The 22,627-nt window shown below is 51.5% G+C and overlaps 1 protein-coding gene across 1 annotated transcript; it reads left to right on the top strand.

Moving 5' to 3' along the window:
- The first annotated feature begins 3,695 nt into the window (after positions 1-3,695).
- LOC135577639 (olfactory receptor 14A16-like) lies at positions 3,696-4,658 on the top strand. The gene has a single exon (XM_065047770.1). It carries the CDS (start codon positions 3,696-3,698, stop codon positions 4,656-4,658), a length of 963 nt encoding a protein of 320 aa, XP_064903842.1.
- Positions 4,659-22,627: the final 17,969 nt, after the last annotated feature.

Genomic DNA, 22,627 nt, shown 5'->3' with positions numbered 1-22,627 from the left:
GTCTTCTCCTCTGGAGCCCACCAGCCTGTGCTCTGCTGCTGGCCTTCCTCCCTCCCCTCTGGTGCCTGGGACCCCTCTGTGTCCTGCTCACGACAGCCAAGGTGGACACTGATGTTCACATCCCTCACCAGGGTTTCCTTGTTTTCCAGTTCCAGATCCAGATGAGCATCACCCTTCTTGGCCCACCAGACAGCCATGTTAAGCAGTTGGCCCAAGATCCTCTGGAGTGTTGGCACCTGCCACTTTGAATGGTCAATGAATGCCAGGGCAATTACATTTCCACATAGGAACCTGCTCATTGACTGGTGACTTCCTTCAGTTGCCCACAGAACTGTGGGCATTTCTTCTCCGTGATCAAGTAGTTTGCAAGAAATAACACATTGTCACCTTTTACTGGGCTTACATGGCAAAGTCTTGGAAATGGGGATGAGTGTGGGTGTGCTACAGTTGTCACCTCTCTGGGAAGACAACAGGAGTTTGACCAATGTCAGACAGAGCTGATTTCAGCTGCTCCAAGCTGGACCCACTTCTTTCCAAATCAGAGCCACTCAGTGATGCTGGCAGCACCTCTGGGATATTGTATTTGAGAAAGGGTAAAAAAAGCTGCACAACAGCAGGTGGGAGAGAGGAGGGAGGAGATGTGAGAGAAAAGCTCTGCAGACACCAAGGTCATATCCCATAGGACCCAAGCAGGTCCCTCAGCAGGCCAAAGCTTGCTCTCCTGAAATCCTGCTCTTGGCCTTGTTCTCATCTCCCAGGAGCCTCAGCTCCACTTTCCATCCCTGACTGTTCCATCCTGACCAACTCTTTCTGGTTTGTAAGTGTGAAGTCCCACAGGGCACCTCACCCCACTGACTCCTCAGTCACCCGTGTCAGGAAATGTTGTCAATGAGCTCCAAACCCTCCTTGTCCCCAGCCAGGAACCTGGGAGGGGTGGGACCATAGTCCTGCCCTTGGCCTTGCACAGCCCCACATCACACTGTCCCAGGAAGGGCCCTGGGCAACGTGGGAGGGACAGGATCTGCGTTCCCAGGGCTGGGGGTCAGATCTTGGCCCTTTGGTTAATGAAACACATCCAGGTTTACGCAGCATCAGAGAGACCTTTACTTTGCTTTTCCTGACCTGTCATCTCTGCCTCCAGTTTTCTTCTCTAACCAAACCTGAGTATTGTTTCTCAGTAGTGTCCCTCAGTGTGACCCATATACCTTACAATAAACTCTGGAGTTTGAATCTGACTTTGACTTCTTGAGAGGTTTCATCAACTTCCTCCAGGGTCTGAGGTCCATGGACTCAGCACCAAACCCACCAGAGGGGTCATTAAAGCGCCTTGTGCTGCTCCTGTGCTGCTGAGCTGGGCTGGGCTCCTGGGACACAGGGAGCTCATGGCAGCGGCAGCGCTGCAGAGAGACAGCTCTGCCCAGGAGCAGCTCCTCTGCACACGCAGCAGGGCTGAGGGCTCTGCCTGCAGCACCGAGGGCACAGGAGCCGGGCACAGAGAGGGAAACGCAGTCTGGGGTGGAAGGATGCTGAGAGTTCACTGGAAATGAAATCCTCTCAGATATGAAGCCTGTGACTGCAGGGCATTGCATCTGCAAATCTTGGTAGGATCTCAGAAAGCTGTCACATTGCAGAGCCTGCGAGAGATGTAAGTACAGCTCTCAGAGATTCTCTGATCAGAGGAGAGGATGTGCTGCAGAGCAGGGATTGCCTTCTGCACTGTCAGTGACAAGACGTGAATGCTGCGTTCTCCCCAGGGTGGCTGTGGGGTGTAAATGTAAACGTGCAGGCAGGGGTGCCCAGGGCTGTCCTGCAGAGCAGGGTCCCTGCACCCCAGGGCTGTGCCGGGCAGGGACTCTGCCGCCTGCCAGGGTCAGCGCTCAGCCTGACCGAGAGAGCCCAACAACACTGAGGGGAGAAGATGTGGTGGAGGAGCAAACCCTATTGGGCAAGAAAGGTGCCTCTGCTGTGGAGAGGGTGCTGTGTGGGTCAGGGTTGCTCACACATCCAGATCACCCCCAGCATTTTTCCAAGTGGATGCCTCAAGGAGAAGATCAATGCAAGGATTGCCAGACAGATAAGGAGCTTTCCTGAGCCTGTCTTTTCAGTTTCCTCTCCCAAGGGCTGGGGGGTGCAGGAAAGGATAAAATGAAAATGAGCTCTCATATTTAACAAGTCACTGAGACTCCTGAACTGCAGCTCTGAGTGATCAGTCCATCTGCCAGAAGGCTCATGACATCCCTTCCCCACCCCTCTGCCTGTGCACAGCACCTGCATCACCTTGGCTGGACCCGTCAGCCTTAGTCTGACCTGTCCTGTTTTCCAGCCTGCAAACAGGAAGATGCCCCCAGGCAGTGCCTGTGAACAGGCAGGATCTGTAGGGCCAGGGGGAGGGCACAGAGGGTGGGATGGTCTGTGAGCACTGACAGGGAAGAGACATGGACAGGGAAACACCTCCCAGGGGAGAATCTCCAGGCAGCAGGGAAATGATCAGAAAGGAGAGGAAACCAAACCCGGAATGGTTATGGGAGGGAGAACAGAGAAAAGTCCCTGTGACCCCCTGCAGTGCAGATCCCTCCTGTGAGCAGCCCCCTGGGCTCCTGTCCCACCCAGCAAAGCCTCTGCCCTCAGGGCCGGGGGCTCCAAGGCATGAAGCAGCTCCTGTGCAGCCAGAGCTCCAGTTCCTCTGCAGAGCACAGGGGCTGAGAGCAGCTGCCCGGCAGTGTTGGTGTCTGGGAGGTGCTGCACAGCTGGGGAAGGGTGACGCTGTCTGAGTGCCCGGCTGCCTCTGCCCTGGCCTCTCTCACACCCACCCTCACCGCATTCTCCTTCTTGCTCCCCTGCTCTGGGTCACTGCTGTTGGGATCTTGTTCTTGCTGTCAGGCTCTCTGGGGATGGCAGTTTCAGCTGCAGAGTCACAGCCTGATCTTGTGGGTCCTTTCCTGCAGGTGTGTCCATGGGCACACGTGTCCCAGCTTTGCTCTGACCTGTGGGCTGTGGGCAATGCAGTCTGTGGGGCTGGGGAATGAGCTGTGTGTGTCGGGGGCTAAACGTTGGGTGCTGAGACCTTAGGAAAGGGTGAGACCTGTCATGGTCTGAGGTGGATCCCTCTGCTCCCAGCAGTGCCTGGTGGCTTTTCAGGGTAACATGGGAGTGTGATCAGCCCCCATCTCAGAAAGGTGCCAGCCCAGGGCAGCTGGAGCAAGACAGAGGGACAGAGCAGCTGCCCTCACTCTGCACTGACCCACAGGCACCCTCTGGTCTCACAGGACTCGCTCTGTTCTCCCTGAGTGCAGCAGAAAGAAACACAAGAACACTCAACAGGGGAAATGGGGAGCAAATGTAAAAAACATAGAACTCTTAAACTGCCTGGACACTTCCCATCCCATAGCATTGGCAGTGCAGATGCTGACAGGCCTTTCTGCATTACAAGTGGTTTCACCTTAGAAAGCTGAAGACCAGGACTGATCCCTGTCCCTGCTCAGTTCTGTAGAGGCAGATTGATTTATGAAGAGCCCGCAGGCAGAGGTATCAAACAAGGCTCTGGCCACAGAGCTGAAGGAATATGCCCTGTAAAAAGAAGAGTCTCTGTCTGTGATAGGTGGAGCGTCTTTGCAAAATAGTTTTCATTGTACTTGAAAAAGTCTCACCTAACTTGTAACAGTGTTTCCTCCTATGACAGTGCCTCCTGTCCGAGGATGCAAACGCCCAACAGCAGCTCTATCACCCAGTTCCTCCTCCTGCCGTTCACAGACACACGGGAGCTGCAGCTCTTGCACTTCTGGCTCTTCCTGGGCATCTACCTGGCTGCCCTCCTGGGCAACGGCCTCATCATCACCACCATAGCCTGGGACCAGCACCTCCACACCCCCATGTACTTCTTCCTGCTCAACCTCGCCCTCCTCGACCTGGGCTCCATCTCCACCATTGTCCCCAAGTCCATGGCCAACTCTCTGTGGGATTCCAGGGTCATTTCCTATGCAGGATGTGCTGCCCAGGTCTTCTTTGTATTTTTCTTGCTTCGTGCAGAGTTTTACCTTCTCACCATCATGTCGTACGACCGCTACGTTGCCATCTGCAAACCCCTGCACTACGGGACCCTCCTGGGCAGCAGAGCTTGTGTCCACATGGCAGCAGCTGCCTGGGCCACTGGGTTTCTCAATGCTCTGCTGCACACGGCCAATACATTTTCACTGCCCCTGTGCAAGGGCAATGCCCTGGGCCAGTTCTTCTGTGAAATCCCCCAGATCCTCAAGCTCTCCTGCTCACACTCCTACCTCAGGGAACTTGGGCTTCTTGTGGTTAGTGCCTGTTTGGTTTTTATGTGCTGCATTTTCATCGTGGTGTCCTATGTGCAGATCTTGAGGGCTGTGCTGAGGATCCCCTCTGAGCAGGGACGGCACAAAGCCTTTTCCACCTGCCTCCCTCACCTGGCTGTCATCTCTCTGTTTGCCGGCACCTCTTTTTTTGCCTACCTGAAGCCCCCCTCCATCTCCTTCCCGTCCTTGGACCTGCTGGTGTCTGTTCTATACTCATTGATACCTCCAACATTGAATCCCCTCATCTACAGCATGAGGAACAAGGAGGTCAAGGATGCCCTGAGGAAACTAATCACTGGAGGCATTTCAAAAATAATAAAGTGTCCGTCATCCACCCTTTAACAGATAACAGCTTTAATGTAACTCATTAGAGGCCCAGATTCTGTGTGTGTGTTGGTTGTATTTATTTTTTCATAAATCATGATATATTTGTCATCCCTTTTCTAATTCATTGTCTGCTTTTCTTTTCAAACCCACTGGCTGTATAAATATGCATCTATTCTCTCTGTTTATTTAAACAAAAAAAAGGGCTCTGCAGTGACTTTTTTTTCACTGATATTATTCCCCCAAGGCCTGTATGGAGCTGCAGGGACAGTTCTTGTGTTCATGGGAGGAGAAGAAAAGAGTCCATCCTGGCAGCCCTGCCAGGGAGCAGCAGCGCTTGTTCTTCCAGAGCTGTTCTGGTTCCACTCCCACACTCTCCTTCTCATCCCTGGTGTTGGTGCAAGGCCTGAGTGCTCTGGCAGCTTGGTCACCGTCCTGCTGTGTGTCAGTGCTGTGAGCGCAGGCAGGGACAGGCAGTGGGCACTGCTGTGACAGAGCTGGCCCCAGAACAGCCTTTCCAGATAGAAAGGTGATCTCCTCAGGGCAGGGCATGATGGTTTATATCTTCTTGCAAAGTTTCTCTCAAGCATATTCCTAAAAAAGTCACCCACAGATTAAACACCATTGTGCAGCTGAACAGTGTGTGTGTGCAGGGCTGGCACACAGCAGTGTCCTCTCACAGCCAGGCTCCTGCCAGAGACCTGCAGGACCAGCAGAGCAGGGGCTGGGCTGTGCCCCTGTGCACTGGACACCCCACAGAATCTGCCCCAGGGCATTGTCATGGACTGGCCCCTCACAACCACCATTTCCAGCACTGGCCTCTCACCCACAGAGGTTGTTCTTCCCTCCATGGATGGACAATGAATGAGTAGTTCAGCAGTCTGTGTTTGCTTTGTACAGATGAGATGTGAGCACGCACATCATGTATGTGAGGTGACATGAACGTGAGCCAGCACTGGGCCCTTGTGGCCAGGAAGGCCAATGGCATCCTGGGGTGTATTACAAGGGGGGTGGTTAGTAGATCGAGAGAGGTTCTCCTTCCCCTCTACTCCGCCCTGGTGAGACCCCATCTGGAATATTGTGTCCAGTTCTGGGCCCCTCAGTTCCAGAAGGACAGGGAACTGCTGGAGAGAGTCCAGCGTAGGGCAACCAAGATGATTACGGGAGTGGAGCACCTCCCTTATGAAGAAAGGCTGAGGGAGCTGGGTCTCTTTAGTTTGGAGGAGACTGAGGGATGACCTTATTAATGTTATATAAATATATAAAGGGTGAGTGCCACAAGGATGGAGCCAGGCTGTTCTCGGTGGCAAACAACGATAGGGCAAGGGGTAATGGGATCGAGCTGGAACACAAGAGGTTCCACTTAAATTTGAGAAAAAACTTCTTCTCAGTAAGGGTGCCAGAGCCTGGCCCAGGCTGCCCAGGGGGGTGTGGAGTCTCCTTCTCTGCAGACATTCAAAACCCGCCTGGACATGTTCCTGTGCAACCTCACCTGGGCGTTCTTGCTCGAGCAGGGGGATTGGAATGGATGATCTTATGAGGTTCCTTCCAATCCCAAACATACTGTGATACTGTGATACTGTGATACTGTGTGACATGAACACGAGTGAGCACAAACATCATCAACTGTTCCTTGGGGTTCCATGAAAACCTGTGGCACACACAAGGTCCTGAGGTCACTTCCTGTTGGAAGTAACACCCCATGGGAAACTGCCTGAATGCAGCACTGGCTTGTGCTTCCTTAATTGAGCTCCCTGTGTCCATTCCTCATGATGTGGGACATCTCAGATTAGTGCAGAGCAGGGTGACTCACCATAGCTGAGGTGTCTCCCACCCCTTTGGAGTGGCAACAAGAGGCCAGAGGGACAATGTGACTTCTGCCTCTGTGTGTAAAAGGGACAGATTGTCTCTGAGCATCCCTGGGTTCACAAGGAGTCCTGAGACAAACTCAGATATGGAGTCCTGATGGAACCCTGGCATTTCTGTGTGTGACTCCAGAAACAAACCTCAGTGTCCCAGTGAGATCCATCTCAGCTGCTGGGACAGGCTCATTGCAAGTGCTTATGTCTGCTGTCACCCTTGCCTGTGATTCTGGGTTGTGCTCTCAAAAGTAAGACAAAGTGGTAAAAGGGTTTCCGAGGTCTTTGTAAAAGGCAGATATCGAACCCATCTGCATGAAAAGCATGAAGGAGAAATAACAGCTGGTTAACCTGCCACCATAACCGGAATTTTGCAGGGTCACAGACATGGTGTTCCTTGGTGTCCTAGTAGCCAGATCAGTGATCTCTGGGCTGGAGAATTGGAAGCTGGGTGGGAAGTTGGCTGAACAATCAAGCCAAATGTCATCAGCGGTACAAAGCCCTCCGTGCAGCCAGTTACTAGTAGCATTGCTCAGTGACCAGCACTTGGACCAACACTGTTAAACGTCTTTATTCTCCCTCTGTATGATGTGACGAGTGCACTTTCAGCTTCTCTGTGGATGATGCATAGTTGTGAGGAACCCTTGAACAACCTCGCCTGGTTCACCCTGCCTGGAGCAGGACAGTGAGACAAGTGAGATAAGGGCTTTCTTCAAACCTCAAGTTATTCTGCGATTCAATGAATCTTTCCTTTGGAGAGGATTTTGAAGGTAGAATAAGCAGAGGAAGAATAAAAAGAATAAAAGACAGAAAAGGAGTTCTAAATGTTGTCAACAAAAATACAGCAGTTGCTCTGAAGAGTGTTTTTCAACTCAAATCTCTAGTAGGGAATATACTTGATAAATTTGATAAAACAAGTATACTTTTATCTGATCGGGTCCTGGGCCATAAAAAAGGTGATGGATAGTTATGGTATTATGAGGTCAGCTGTGTCTCAGACACTCATAATCCAGTCAGAATCATGTGGCTGTGAAGGGGACAGTGAGGTCAGTTCTGTCTCTGGAGGTGACAGCCCAGCAGCAGGGACACGGCTGGGAAAGAACCTCTGCCCAAGTATGACAGATCCTACCCAGGAAGAGATCTTGGAGACAGGTTGTCACATCCATCCCACCTGAGAACATGGTGGGACAGCAGCAGGGACATGGTCGTGTGTATCAGAGAAGCTGAAAGGCCAGCAGCACTCATGGGATTTAGGAAATCATGGTGAGATTACTTCTCTCTGGTCAACTGCAAGACGACTAGAAGAATAACAGGTTGGGATCTCTGCTTGATGGGCAGTTTCTGAGGTGGTGAAGCTTTCTCAAGTAGTGGGAAAAAGCAGCAGAGAAAAAAAAACAAAGCCACTAAGTGCAGATGGGGAAGTGGAGACTGGTTATCAGGAGGAAGAAGTGTCACTGTAAGAGCAGTGCTGTGGGGCAAGAGGTGACCCAGAGGGAGCTGGATCAGCCCATGGTTTGTGTGCCAAAGAGCAGCCAGTGAGGGTGCAGACACAGCAGTGAAGGTGCAGAAATGCTGGGTGAGAGCAGGTGGGGAAGCGAGATGGGTGTCTGCAGCCTGCAGGGAAAGAGGGGCAGGGGTAGCACCGTGTAGAACAGCCTGTGGTGGAGATGGCAAAGGGCGCGGTAAGGCTGGAAGGGACCCACAGAACTCAGGTCTCTGTCCCCTTGGCCAGGGCAGTTGTCTCTGCCACTGAGGCCCAGGAGAAGACATGTTGTCCTCATGGCACTGGGGCCTCGGTGCCTCCTTGCAGCCCCATGGGGAAGCTGGAAGTTGTTGTGCCAGTGTTGTCCTTCCCTGGGCCTTGCACACCCACATCCCACGGTCCCAGGAAGAGCCCTGAGCCGTGTGTTTACATCTCATCTGTACAATGAAAACATGGAGTTTTGACCTAGTGTTTCATAGAATCATTTTAATTTTTAAGTTTCATTTCATTTAATTATATACATAGTAGTAGTAGTATATTATACTATTTTTATTGTCTTATTAAAATGCTATTTCTGAACCCACGTGTTTTTCCATTTCCTTTGGTTATCTTCCATATCGCACTTAATAGGTCAGGGGAGTACGTGAGCAGCAGTTGTGGTCTTAGTTGCTGGCTGGGGTAGAACATTGAGAGGGAAGGACAGTAGTGGCTCAAGAACTCTTGAAAATCACTTTCCAAAATGGTGGCTTTTTGTTTGTTTGTTGTTTTGTTGTTGTTGTTGTTGTTTTTGTTTGTGTTGTTTTTTTTTTTTTTGTAGTGGGAAACAGCATGAGAAAGGAAAACCATCAGACACTGCAGCTCTGGAGGTCCAGAGTGGAGCTCAGGATAAAGAAATGTCATTCTGAGCGCAGTGCTGTGGTCATTCAGAAGGACTCTGGATCAGCCATGGCTTTGTGTTTCCAGGAAGAGCTGGTGTGGATGGAGAGACAGCAGCACAGGTGGGGACACGCTGGGCTGAGAACAAGGTGGGGAAGTGCATGGGGTGTCTGCAGCCTGTGGGGAAACAGCCACAGGCCTGGGACAGTGCAGGATGGACTGTGGTGGAGATGGCCAAGGGCACTGGCAAGGCTGGATGTCCCTGAAAGAGCCAAGGTCTTTGTCCCCTTGGCTATGGCTGATGTCCCTGCCAGCGAGGCCTAAGAGGAGACACATGGTTGTCATGGCCATGGCACCCCATTGCCTCCTTGCACCCCCAGGGAGTGTCACACCATTGTCCTGCACTGGGCATCGCGCTCCCCACAGCCCCAGGAAGAGCCCTGAGCCACACGTGAGGGACAGGATCTCCCTTCCCAGGGGCAGGGGCTCAAGGCTTGGCCATTGTCCTTCATCAGACAAACCAAGGGCTTTCTCAGCATCAGAGCTGCTGCACTTTGCCTTTGCCTGATGCAATCACAGCCTCCAATTATCTGCTCTAACGAGTCCCTGGGGAGGCTTTGTCAGTAACAGCCCTCAGTGGGGCCATTAATGCTTCAAGGTACTTTGGAGTTTGTTCTGACTTGGACTTCTTGAGCAGATTCTTCAGTCTGTCCTTGGTATCTGAGGTTCATGGACTCAGCACCAAATACGCCACGGGGCTCATTAAAACACAGAAAGCCCTAACGAGCTATGTTTCTTTCTGTAATTTCCTTCACATCTTCCAGACATGTAGAACTAACTGGTGAGGTTTCAATGGGACACTTGCTGATGAATGTTTCAAAGAAGATTTCATAAAGGAGGGTTTTTTCTTTCCAGGGTGTTTTCTATCATTTTCCAGTGTATAGAAGAAGCGACAGCAGCATTCTACACTGGACATTGATCCCGAGGGTCTCCTGAAGACACCTGGACAGGCAGGAGAACAGTCCTTGAGGCTGGACACTGTACGGACAACCTGGCTCCTCACCCCCACCCCCAGTCTGCCGGTTCTCTCATTGGCCACCAGAGATTGCATCACTTTTCCTACATCAGTTCAATAAACAGCAAAACACTTTCCTCAGCTGTGTGTGTAAGCTGGATCTGGTGAGGTCCAGCATCCACAAGGGACACCCACACAAGAACTGGTTTAGACAGAGAGACAGGAGAGGATAGAAATAAACACAATGAACGTGTTGACTGCCATGTTAATTAGAGCTCTGAAGAATGGGGCAAGTTTGTAACTCCCTGAAGCTCAAAGCAGAAACCAGACAGCTGAGAGGCCACTGAATGACCAAAGAGCAAGTGGAGGAGAAACCTGAGAGCACTGGGAAGGGCAAACGTCCACACAGTGCCGGAAAGTTGTCCTTGGGCAGGGACATTTAATCAGGAGAGGTGGGAACTCCTGAATGACGAGGGAGATGAAATACTAGAGTGTTGGTAATAGAAGTACAGGGGAAGACCAGTGTTTCTTCTCCAATCCTTAGTACATTTCCAGACAGACATCAGTCATCAGCTGTCTCACCATAAACAGCCAGGGCCATTTTAGGGGCCCAGTGTACCTGAGGTGCTGGCCTGGGATTGGCATCTCTCACACAGGACCTGGGGAGACCAGAGCACCTTGCAGTGCAGGTCAGAGCTTTAGCAGGACTAGAGAAGTGATCATCCCTTTGTACTGGGCACTGGTGAGGCTGCACCTTGAATCCTGGGGTCAGTTTTAGGCCCCTCATGGCAAGGAAGACATTGAGGTGCTGGAGAGAGTTCAGAGGAGGGTGACAAGGCTGGTGAAGGGTCTGGAGCACCAGTCTGACGAGGAGCGGTTGAGGGAGCTGGGGCTGTTCAGCCTTGAGAACAGGAGGCTGAGGAGAGACCTTATTACTCTCTACAGCTGCCTGAAAGGAGGTTTTATCATGGAGGGTGTTGGTCTCTTGTCCCAAGTAGCGAGTGATAGGACAAGAGGAAATGGCCTCAAGTTGCACACGGGGAGGTTTAGATTGGATATGAGGAAAAAATTCTTCAGGGAAAGGGTTTAGAAGCAATGGAACAGACTGCCCAGTGAGGTTGTGGAGTCACCATCACTGAAGGTGTTTAAAAGACATACAGAAGAGGTTCTTAAGGACATGGTTTAGTGCCAGATTTAGGTTATGGTTGGACTTGATGATCTTAAGGGTCTCTTCCAACCACAATTGTTCTATGATAAGTCATTTCTGATATTTTCTTTCTCAGAGAACCATGCAGCCTCCCTGAGAGCCAGGACTATTCTGAGGTGTTTGAGAGCTATCTCATGGTCACACCAGCCAGTTCCACCAGCCCCTGTCTGTCCTTCCCAGACCAAACCTCTTCTCCATATCCCAACGTTCCAGGCGAGTTTCTGGGACACAGCAAATGCTGTGCTGGTCTTCTGGGCTTGTTCAGAGAGAGCAGCTTGCCAACATGTTGATGGGCTCTCTGTGCACCTCAAAGCTTTCCTGACCATTTTTCTCAAAGCTCCACTTGTGCCCAAACTTTTTGGTCCTTGAGCTGTACATGAGGGGATTGAGCAGGGACGTGGGGAAGGTGTAGAAAAAAGGCTTTGTCAAACTGTCTTGCGAGGGCTCTTCTGGGCATCCCACAGTCCAGGATGAGGGTGCTGGAGAAACCAGTGGCACAGGTGAGGTGAGAGGTCCAGGAGGAGAAGGCCTTGTGCCTGTCTACACTGGGCTAGAGCAGTGATGCATTCATGGGATGCCCATGTGAACAGGAAGGGAACAAATGGTTCCAGGGGACAAAATGCCTTCCAGCCAGTTCTTTACCCATCACAGATACACCATCCAGGCCATGAGCTGCAGCTTCTCCAGGAGATGCTGTGGGACACGGTGTCAAAGGCTTTACTGCAGTCTAAGGACACAACACCCACAGCCCGTGTGGCGGATTCACTGCCCACGACAGACTTTCCCTCATCTGCTCAGCCGGTCACCTTGTCACAGAAGGAGATCAGGGTGGTCAAGCAGGACCTGCCTTTCATCCAGCCATGCTGATTGGGCCCGATTGCTCGTCTCGTGTCTGTGACGTCACAGTCCTTTCCCAGCTGTGTTCCTGCTGTTGGCCAATCCCCTGCAGAGGCAGAAGTGACCTCACAGTGCCCTCCACAGCCATTGGTTCCTACTGGACTATGAGTTCCTGAGACACAAGTGACCACATGGCATCGTACCCACCATCAGCCTCCTTGTGGTCCAGTGTGTGAGCAGATCAAACTGAGCTGCTTTCATCAAATTCATCTAATAGATTCCTATCAAGGGTTTGAGTGGAGAAACGTTCCTCAGAGGAACTGCTGTATTTACTCTGGGGCATTGTACATCTCTGCTTCTGCACCTAATTTTCTTCTTCTTTCTCTGTCTTTTCTGATATGAAAGCTCTAGAAGGAAAAGATTCATGGAATCCTACAATAACGCAGGTTGGAAGAGACCCCTGAACACCCTCTCTGTCCCACTGACCTTTATGGCACCCCAAGGAGTAGCTGATGGCATTTGTGCTCACTAGGGTTCATCTCACCACATGCACACAGTGGACATGCACATGATGTGTATGTTTACATCTCATCTGTACAATGAAACCATGGACTTTTCACCTAGTATTTCATAGAATCATAGAATGTCCTGAGTTGGAAGGACCCACAGGATCATCGAGTCCAACTGCTGTCCCTGCACAGGACACCCCACAGGTCACCCCGTGTGTCTGAGGACGTTGTCCAGTCTCTTCTTGAACACTGTCACGTTGGGGCTGTGACACCTCCCTGGGGAGCCTGTTCAGTGTCCAGCACCTCTTGGGGAAGAACCTGTTCCTAATATCCAACCTAAACCTCCCCTGACACATTTTTCTTCCATTCCCTTGGATATTGTCATTGGTCACCACAGAGAAGAGATCAGTACCTTCCCCTCCTTCTCCCCTTGTGAGGAAGCTGTAGCCACCATGAGGTCTCCTTTGAGTCATTTCTTCAGCTCTGATGCTCAGAAACCCCTTGCTTTGCTTTCTGAAGCAGAAAGGAGAAGCCATGAGCTCCAGGCGATGGGAAGGGGGATCCTGTCCCTCACACACGGCTCAGGGCTCTTCCTGGGACCGTGGGATGTGGGTGTGCAAGGCCCAGGGAAGGACAACACTGGGACAACAACTTCCAGCTTCCCCATGGGGCTGCAAGGAGGCACCGAGGCCCCGGTGCCATGAGGACAACATGTCTTCTCCTGGGCCTCAGTGGCAGAGACAACTGCCCTGGCCAAGGGGACACAGACCTGGGTTCTGTGGGTGCCTTCCAGCCTTACAGCGCCCTTTGCCATCTCCACCACAGGCTGTTCTACACGGTGCTACCCCTGCCCCTCTTTCCCTGCAGGCTGCAGACACCCATCTCGCTTCCCCACCTGCTCTCACCCAGCATTTCTGCACCTTCACTGCTGTGTCTGCACCCTCACTGGCTGCTCTTTGGAACACAAACCATGGGCTGATCCAGCTCCCTCTGGGTCACCTCTTGCACCACAGAACTGCCCTTCCTCTGACATTTCTTCCTCCTGATATCCAGTCCTTACCTTCCAAGTTGCACTTTCTGACCTTTTTTTTCCCTCTTCTGCTTTTTGCTATTACCAAGGAAAGCTCGGCCATCTCACTAACAGGCCTCCATGCATGGAATCCAACTCATAAGATGTTTCGAGATCTTTTACCTGAGAGAAGCAGCCTCACACTGATCTTCTAAATCCCCTGACTGCTGTTGGTCTTTCATCTTCTCTGACAAACACGACCATGTTCCTGCTGCTGTCCCATCATGTTCTTATGCGGAATGGACATGACAACCCGTCTCTAAGGCCTTTTGGGTAGGGCCTTTGGGTACTTGGGCAGAGGTTCTTTCCCAGCCATGTCCCTGCTGCTGGGCTGTTACCTCCAGAGACAGACCTCACTGTCTCCTTTACAGATACATGCTTCTTACTGGATTATGAGATATTGGGACACAACTGATGTCATAACACACCATACCCATCCATAAAACTCCTATGGCCCAATACCTGATCAGATGAATGTATGCTTGTTTTATCAAAGTTATCAAATATATTTCCTACTAATGATTTGAGTGGGGAAACATCCCAGTGCTGCATCCAGGCAAATTTCTCTGGTATGTAACATCCAACGTGAAGTGACCTGTAGATACTGTCTGCCCCACAGGCCTTCATGAAACCTCAAGGAATGGCTGGTTTCGCTTGGGCTCATCTCACCTCGGGTTCCTCTCACCTCACATACATGATGTGCATGCTCACAGCTCATCTGTTCAATGAAAACCTCCTGTTGCCACTCCCAAGGGATGGGAGGTACCTCAGCCCTAAGGTGTGTCCCCCTGCTCTGCACTCCTCTGAGATGTCCCACGTCATGTGGAATGGACACAGGGATCTCAGTTCAAGGAAGCACATCCAGGGCTGCATTCACGTGTTTTCCTGTGGGATGTTCCTCCCAACATGAAGTGATCTTGAGATGCTGCCTGTCCAACGGGTCCTTATGGAACCCCCTGGAATAACCGGATGGTGTTTGTGCTCACTCAGGTTCATGTTACCTCACATACATGATGTGCATTCTCGCATCTCATCTATACAATACAAACCTGCACTGCTGAACTACTCATTTGGTGTCCACCCATGCAGGGAAGAACAACATCTGTGGGTGAGGGGCCAGGGCTGGAAATGGTGGAGGGGGTTGGAGGGGTTAGGAGCTCATGGACAACATCTTCCTGACACGGGTGACTGAGGAGTCAGTGGGGTGAGGTGCCCTGTGGGACTTCACACTTACAAACCAGAAAGAGTTGGTCAGGATGGAACAGTCAGGGATGGAAAGTGGAGCTGAGGCTCCTGGGAGATGAGAACAAGGCCAAGAGCAGGATTTCAGGAGAGCAAGCTTTGGCCTGCTGAGGGACCTGCTTGGGTCCTGTGGGATATGACCTTGGTGTCTGCAGTGCTTTTCTCTCCCATCTCCTCCCTCTTCTCTCCCACCTGCTGTTGTGCAGCGTTTTTTACCCTTTCTCAAATACAATATCCCAGAGGTGCTGCCAGCATCACTGAGTGGCTCAGATTTGGCAAGGAGTGGGTCCATCTTGGAGCAGCTGAAATCGGCTCTGTCTGACATTGGTCAAACTCCTGTTGTCTTCTCAGAGCGGTGACAACTGTAGCACACCCACACCTACCCCCAGTTCCAAGAGTTTGTCATGTAAACCCAATACAGAGTGACAATGTGTTGGGTGTTACAAACTACATGATCATGTAGAAGAAATGGACAAGATCTTCTGTCAGCAACTCAAGGAGGAAGTCACCAGTCAATGAGCAGGTTCCTATGGGGAACTGTAATTGCTCTGACATTAACTGGCCTGGCAAAGTGGCAAGTGCCATCAGTCCAAAGGATCTTGGGCCAACTGCTTAACGTGTCTGCATTGTGGGCCAATGAGAGTGATGCTCACCAGGATCTGGAACTGGGAAACAAGGAATAGCTGGTGATGGATGTGAACATCAGTGTCCACCTTGGCTGTTGTGACCAGGACACAGTGGGGTCCCAGGCACCAGAGGGGAGGGAGGAAGGCCAGCAGCAGAGCACAGGCTGGTGGGCTCCAGAGGAGAAGACCTGGACATACTGGGGAATGGTGGGCAAAATGGTGCCATGGAAGTAGATCTGCAGGGTGAAGGAGCTCAGGAAATCTGATAATCCTTACAGGACATCCTGCTCCAAGCACAAGAATGATCTCTCCAAGTACCCATGAACAAAAGCATTTATCTGGTGAGGCTGCCCATCTGAACTGATGGAGCTCCAGGGCACAAAGGCAGCACACAGGAGGTGGGAGCAGGGGAAGCTGCAAAGGATGAATTTAGAAACCTTGTCCATGGATGTGGGGATGATGCCAAAGCTGCCCTGGACTTGATACCAGCAGGGGAGGCTGAGGGCAGCAAGATGAGCTGACACAGCTTCCTTACCAAAAAAGAATAGACCAGGGTTAAATAGACCTGCGGCTGAAGTTCATAAGAGTAGAATCAGATGGGACTGAGGTTCTTCATGGCTTCTTTGCCTCCATCTTCACCAGCAAGGTCTCCTGGGACTTTGTTCCTGAAGGCAGGAGTCTGGAGAACACCCAGCAGTGGATGGGGCTCAAGTCAGGGGTGACCTGAGCAAACTCAGACACCGTTACAGAACAGGAGATGGGTCACTTGACCAGCTCCTGAACACGAGTATCGCTGTGCTGTGGCACCTGAGACTGCCAGGAACACCCACCTCTTGGTCCAGAGGAGTGTGACTCCTCTTGAGGTGTCCTGGCCTTTCCCCTTGCTCATATGGTGATTTAGTTACGTACTTTTCTGACATATTCAGTCTTTTCTAGGAGACATTCCACATCAGTATGAACTGTAGTCTGCTGATGCCACCTGTTCTGGGAACGGAGGGAAGGGCGAGCAGGGAATGGAATAGAAAAAATTTGGTTTTATTGCTATTTATTATGAAAATGCTCTCTGTTTGGTTATTCCTGAAATCCCCCTAATCATCCACACCAGACTTGAAGCCTTTAGGATAATGATGCACAGAGCCTCGGCTTGTAAGAGCATTTTAGATGTTCATGAGCCCGCTGCTGCCGTGATCCTGAACTGCAGCTACAGAAAGAATGAACAAACCTCTAATGAAGTGAAAGGCAGAAGCAAACCCCAAGTTTCTGAGGGTGTTTGGACCCCATGAAGGGCCATCACTGACACAGCTGTGAAGGAAACAACCAGTGCAGGTCCCTGTCCCTGGAGGCTGCTGAAGGAAAGACTTGGAGACACTGGTCACAGGTGGTGAGGGCCATGTGGAGGTGGCTCTGGTGCCATGTCAGCCCTTGATGCTTGTTCATCACCAGAATGGCTGAGCCCTGACCCCTGGGACCTGGTAGATTTTTCTCCAATGTTTTTCAAGGCTTTTCCTGTGGTCACTATGAGTGTTTTGTGTTTTGTGGGTGGTGTTTATGTCAAGTGCTGTTGCTTTAACTGCAAGGCTCTGCTTTTCTGTGGAGTTGGAAATGCCTGTGAGCAAATCACAACTCATCCAGCTTCTTTCATACACCTGGCAATGGTCACCAGTCACCTCAATGTGCCAATCCCACACTTGCTTGAATCCTCCTTTTGGATCCTTACCAATCACTGCAGGAGGTTCATGTATCCACCAGGCTCATGGATGATTCCTGAGGACCATCCAAGTGTGGGCAGTGTAAGAGAGGAGCAGAGCAGGGTCAGCTCATGGGCCATGACTGAGCACAGCCACCCCAGCAGCAGCCGTTCCCCATCTCCCAGGCACAGCCATGCCCACTGCATGCAAATGGCACTGCCATACATGATTAGCCCAAGAGGGGCCTTTCTACCTTCCATATTCCCAGGAAAATCTTCCTCCTGTTCCTCCTCCACCTGCAGACATCAACTGCTTTCCATTTCTGGGCTCAGACGTGGCTGGAAGGGTTCACTGAAGCCATCAGCCATCTCATTGCTTCTCCCTGACATGCCCTGACCCTCTCCCACACCTACAATGGCCAATCACGGCTGCTCAGGCCTCCCGCTCTTCAGAAGAGGCCTTGAGCTTCTTGGTTGTTCTTCTTATTATAAATTTATTAACTGCTTATTATAAACTTCCTCTCTCTCTGCAGATTTCATGGTGAGCTTTCTTGTCCATAACAGCCCCTTTATGACCATGTCTCACTAAATGGTTGTGTTTGTATGATCATTTGTGCAGAAAGGGCAGTCACAGGACAGCACCCAATATGTCAAATCTGATGCCGAGTGAAATGCCGTAAAGCCCTGATGAGTTCCCCTGTGTCTGTGTCTGTCCTGGAAGGAGTCTGTCCCGAGAAGGGGATCCAGCTCCTGCCACTCTCTGCAGAGGCACATGAGCTGTGTCCATCACCTGGGGACACAAAGGGTGACGTTTGCCAGACACCCTTCATCTGAACCACTTAGATGTGTGCTTGTGGATGAGGTATGGAGCCTTATAGTGCAAATACCTATTTAATTGTCATTGCCAGGGGGTTGACTACAGATGCAGTGTACTATTTTACAGATATGTAAATATAAGCATGTACGACTGACATTCCTAGACATGTTACACAAACACCTGAAGGATTATTCATGCCTTTAACATGATTATCCTCAGAAGTCCCACCAGCTTTGCATCTCAGGAAATGGGATCCATAGTCCAAGGGCAGGATGGTTTGGGCTCTGTGCTGGGATCTGGAAACTGAAACGTGCTCCCATCTCCCAGCCCCCTGCCCTCCTCAGTGAGGGTGTGAGACATTCTGCCAGCGAGGGCTGAACTCACTGCCATGACCAGTATCTTATGTCCAACTGCAGCCAATGGTGTCCTGCCAGCTCAGGATTGGAGCTTCCATTGCGGGAGGTGTTTAAAAGATGTTGAGATGTGGTGCATAGGGATATGGTTTATTGTTGGTGTTCTTATGTGGAGTTCTTATGTTGGAGTTCCATGTTCTTATGTGTCTTTTCCAAACTAAATGATTCCATAATGCTGTGATTCTATGATTGGAGTTTAAATAATTTCAATTCTCACTAACCATAGCTTCTGTCCAGGGTGGCTCTTGTGTGGCACAACTGTCCTGGCTCTGCAGGCAGGTTGGGCACTGGTTTGGTGCCTGCACTGGAAGTTTGTCCCATCCTTGGGTAAAAGACTTGGGTCACAGATGTTTGAAGCAGTCCTGTCAAATACAGAGCAGGCTGAGCTTTGGAGCCAAGGGATGACAGCGACGTTTTCAAGGATGTTTTTGAATAGTGGTACTATCACTAATAACAGTAACAGAACACTCCGTATTCCTGGTTATGGTGAGGAACTAAAGCTCCCAGCAGTCATTCTCACTTCTCAAAATACATATTGTGTTTCAGTAGTTGGCCTCTTGTATGAAGTTCTTAGAACAGTGCTTTCTCTCACTTCTACCTTTTTTATTATTGAAAGAATACACATGTTGGTCAGAATTTCTCCCAGTTCATCCCTCTTCCATACATTTTCTCTTGCTCTGAAAGGGTTAACAAGATGGGCAGTTCTTTCTGGAAAGGCATTAAGACAACAAAAAAAGAAGATTTTGGGTGAGGGCAAAAGAAAAAGGATGCAAAAGTTGTGGTCAGGGCTGTTTGGGGGCACTTGTAAAGCAGCCCTGCACACCATGTGAATTATTCCTGTGCTCAGGGAGCACCTGAGAGCTTTGTCTAAATGGAAAACATGAAGGGGAAGGAAGGACAGCATCATTCAGGCTGGATGGGACCTCAGGAGGTGTCCTGACCAACCTCCTGCTCACAGCAGGGTCAGACCAGATTGCTCAGGGCTTTATCCAAACACATCTTGGTCACTTTATGGGACAGAGTGGGTGCGCACTCCTGGGAAACAGCTTCCAGTGCTGGACTGTCCTCAGGACTGGAAAGTTTCTCCCTTTTTACAGCCCCTTTCCAAGCCCAAACATCCAGATTGATTTTTACTCATCTACTTGCACACTGACACAGACCATAATATCCTACCTTGGACACAAGAATATTGTGGGGGATGATGCCGGATTCCTTGCTGACTTCCAGGTAACAGACCACCACTGCTCTGCCCACATCCACCACCCTGTCCTTTCCTCACAGAAAGCAAAGAGGATGGACAGGCACAACCTGCCCTGGGCAAACCCCGTCACCTTCTCTTCCAGACACCCAGCAATGGGGTCCCAGTGGACATGCTCTGGGGCACAGCCCTTAGTTCCCCTGCTCACCCACTGGCCATTTTGAAAAGTGCACACACTGTGTGAGAGCTGCCAGTGGTCAGGGAGTCCCCCCAGTCTCCATGAGCTTTCCAAGATGGGGGAGAGTGGCCTCACTGTGTCATCGTCCTGCTGTCCCAGCTCCTGGGATGCTGCCCCTGCTGTCCCATAGACTGGAGAGGATTGTGTTAGTTCCAGTGACCCCTGACTTGATCCACATCCACTGCTGCTTGTTCTGACTCCAGCCACAGAGATCTCAGAGACCTTGCTGGTGAAGAGGGAGAACGAGAGGACACAGGGATTCTCACCTCTTATTATATTCATTAGTGTCCACACAGGGTCTTTGTTTGTCCTTTAACTGTTCCTGCAGTAGTAACAGCTCATTATGGGGCCCCTGAATTGCCTTACAGGTCTAGACTGAGTTCTGATCTGGACTGTTGCTGTGCTTGGAGGCTGCTGTCCTTGAGACCAGATGAACTCACTCCTGCCACCCTGCCTGGCAGTTCATTCCATCCGTGTCACAGCTCTGTCTGCAGCACTGACAGCTCCAGCTCCCCAGTCAGGTCCCTGGCTGAGGACATTGCCTCACATCTGGGCTGAACCACCCCAGCTGTGGCACCAGCCCAGCTCTGACCTGCCACAGGAAACCTGGTACCAAGTGTCCAAGAGCCCATGTGTGCAAAGGCTTTGAATCAGAGCACAGACATGACATGGCCAAAGACTGATGAATGTCTCTCTAGACTTAGGAGTGTAAAACCAGAACAAAATGCCTAAGTTCATTCAACTGAAGATATTACTCCCCTAGCTTGGAGAAATTAGACCCTTTTCTGTAATATTCCTTGTGTCCTGTCTAATGATGGGACAAGAAAATATGATTTACCGATTTATTTTTTAAAATGAAAAAAACAATGCTGGAAAGAAGTGTCTCTGAAGAGGAGAGAGAATCAACATCACTGATTACTTCAACTTTGAAGCTGTGCCATTGGAGCCCCAGGGACACCTGGAGGAGCCCAGAGGGGACAGAGCAAGGGACATCACGGGCTGCTCCTGTGCTGCTGAGCTGGGCTGGGCTCCTGGGACACAGGGAGCTCATGGCAGCGGCAGCGCTGCAGAGAGACAGCTCTGCCCAGGAGCAGCTCCTCTGCACACGCAGCAGGGCTGAGGGCTCTGCCTGCAGCACCGAGGGCACAGGAGCCAGGCACAGAGAGGGAAATGCAGTCTGGGCTGGGAGGATGCTGAGAGGTCACTTGGAGAAAAATCTTCAGAGATACGAAGCCTGTGGCTGCAGGACATTGCATCTGCAAATCTTGGTAGGATCTCAGAAAGCTGTCACATTGCAGAGCCTGCGAGAGATGTAAGTACAGCTCTCAGAGATTCTCTGATCAGAGGGGAGGATGTGCTGCAGAGCAGGGATTGCCTTCTGCACTGTCAGAGTGACAAGGCGTGAATGCTGCGTTCTCCCCAGGGTGGCTGTGGGGTGTAAATGTAAATGTGCAGGCAGGGGTGCCCAGGGCTGTCCTGCAGAGCAGGGTCCCTGCACCCCAGGGCTGTGCCGGGCAGGGACTCTGCCGCCTGCCAGGGTCAGCGCTCAGCCTGCCCGGGAGATCCCAACAACACTGAGGGGAGAAGATGTGGTGGAGGAGCAAACCCTATTGGGCAAGAAAGGTGCCTCTGCTGTGGAGAGGGTGCTGTGTGGGTCAGGGCTGCTCACACATCCAGATCAGCCCCAGGGTTTTTCCAAGGGGATGCCTCAAGGAGAAGATCAATGCAAGGATTGCCAGACAGATAAGGAGCTTTCCTGAGCCTGTCTTTTCAGTTTCCTCTCCCAAGGGGTGGGGGGTGCAGGAAAGGATAAAATGAAAACGAGCTCTCATGCTTAAACACGTCACTGAGACTCCTGAACTGCAGCTGTGAGTGATCAGTCCATCTGCCAGAAGGCTCATGACATCCCTTCCCCACCCCTCTGCCTGTGCACAGCACCTGCATCACCTTGGCTGGACCCGTCAGCCTTAGTCTGACCTGTCCTGATTTCCAGCCTGCAAACAGGAAGATGCCCCCAGGCAGTGCCCTGTGAACAGGCAGGATCTGCAGGGCCAGGGGGAGGGCACAGAGGGTGGGATGGTCTGTGAGCACTGACAGGGAAGAGACATGGACAGGGAAACACCTCCCAGGGGAGAATCTCCAGGCAGCAGGGAAATGATCAGAAATGAGAGGAAACCAAACCCGCAATGGTTATGGGAGGGAGAACAGAGAAAAGTGCCTGTGATCCCCTGCAGGTCAGATACGTCCTGTGAGCAGCCCCCTGGGCTCCTGTCCCACCCAGCAAAGCCTCTGCCCTCAGGGCCGGGGGCTCCAAGGCATGAAGCAGCTCCTGTGCAGCCAGAGCTCCAGTTCCTCTGCAGAGCACAGGGGCTGAGAGCAGCTGCCCGGCAGTGTTGGTGTCTGGGAGGTGCTGCACAGCTGGGGAAGGGTGACGCTGTCTGAGTGCCCGGCTGCCTCTGCCCTGGCCTCTCTCACACCCACCCTCACCGCATTTTCCTTCTTGCTCCCCTGCTCTGGGTCACTGCTGTTGGGATCTTGTTCTTGCTGTCAGGCTCTCTGGGGATGGCAGTTTCAGCTGCAGAGTCACAGCCTGAGCTTGTGGGTCCTTTCCTGCAGGTGTGTCCATGGGCACACGTGTCCCAGCTTTGCTCTGACCTGTGGGCTGTGGGCAATGCAGTCTGTGGGGCTGGGGAATGAGCTGTGTGTGTCCTGCGCTAAACGTTGGGTGCTGAGACCTTAGGAAAGGGTGAGACCTGTCATGGTCTGAGGTGGATCCCTCTGCTCTCAGCAGTGCCTGGTGGCTTTTCAGGGTGACATGGGAGTGTGATCAGCCCCCATCTCAGAAAGGTGCCAGCCCAGGGCAGCTGGAGCAAGACAGAGGGACAGAGCAGCTGCCCTCACTCTGCACTGA

This window comes from Columba livia, unplaced genomic scaffold (assembly GCF_036013475.1).
Source record: "Columba livia isolate bColLiv1 breed racing homer unplaced genomic scaffold, bColLiv1.pat.W.v2 Scaffold_132, whole genome shotgun sequence".
NCBI lineage: Eukaryota > Metazoa > Chordata > Aves > Columbiformes > Columbidae > Columba > Columba livia.
This window is presented reverse-complemented; position numbering and strand designations above follow the sequence as displayed.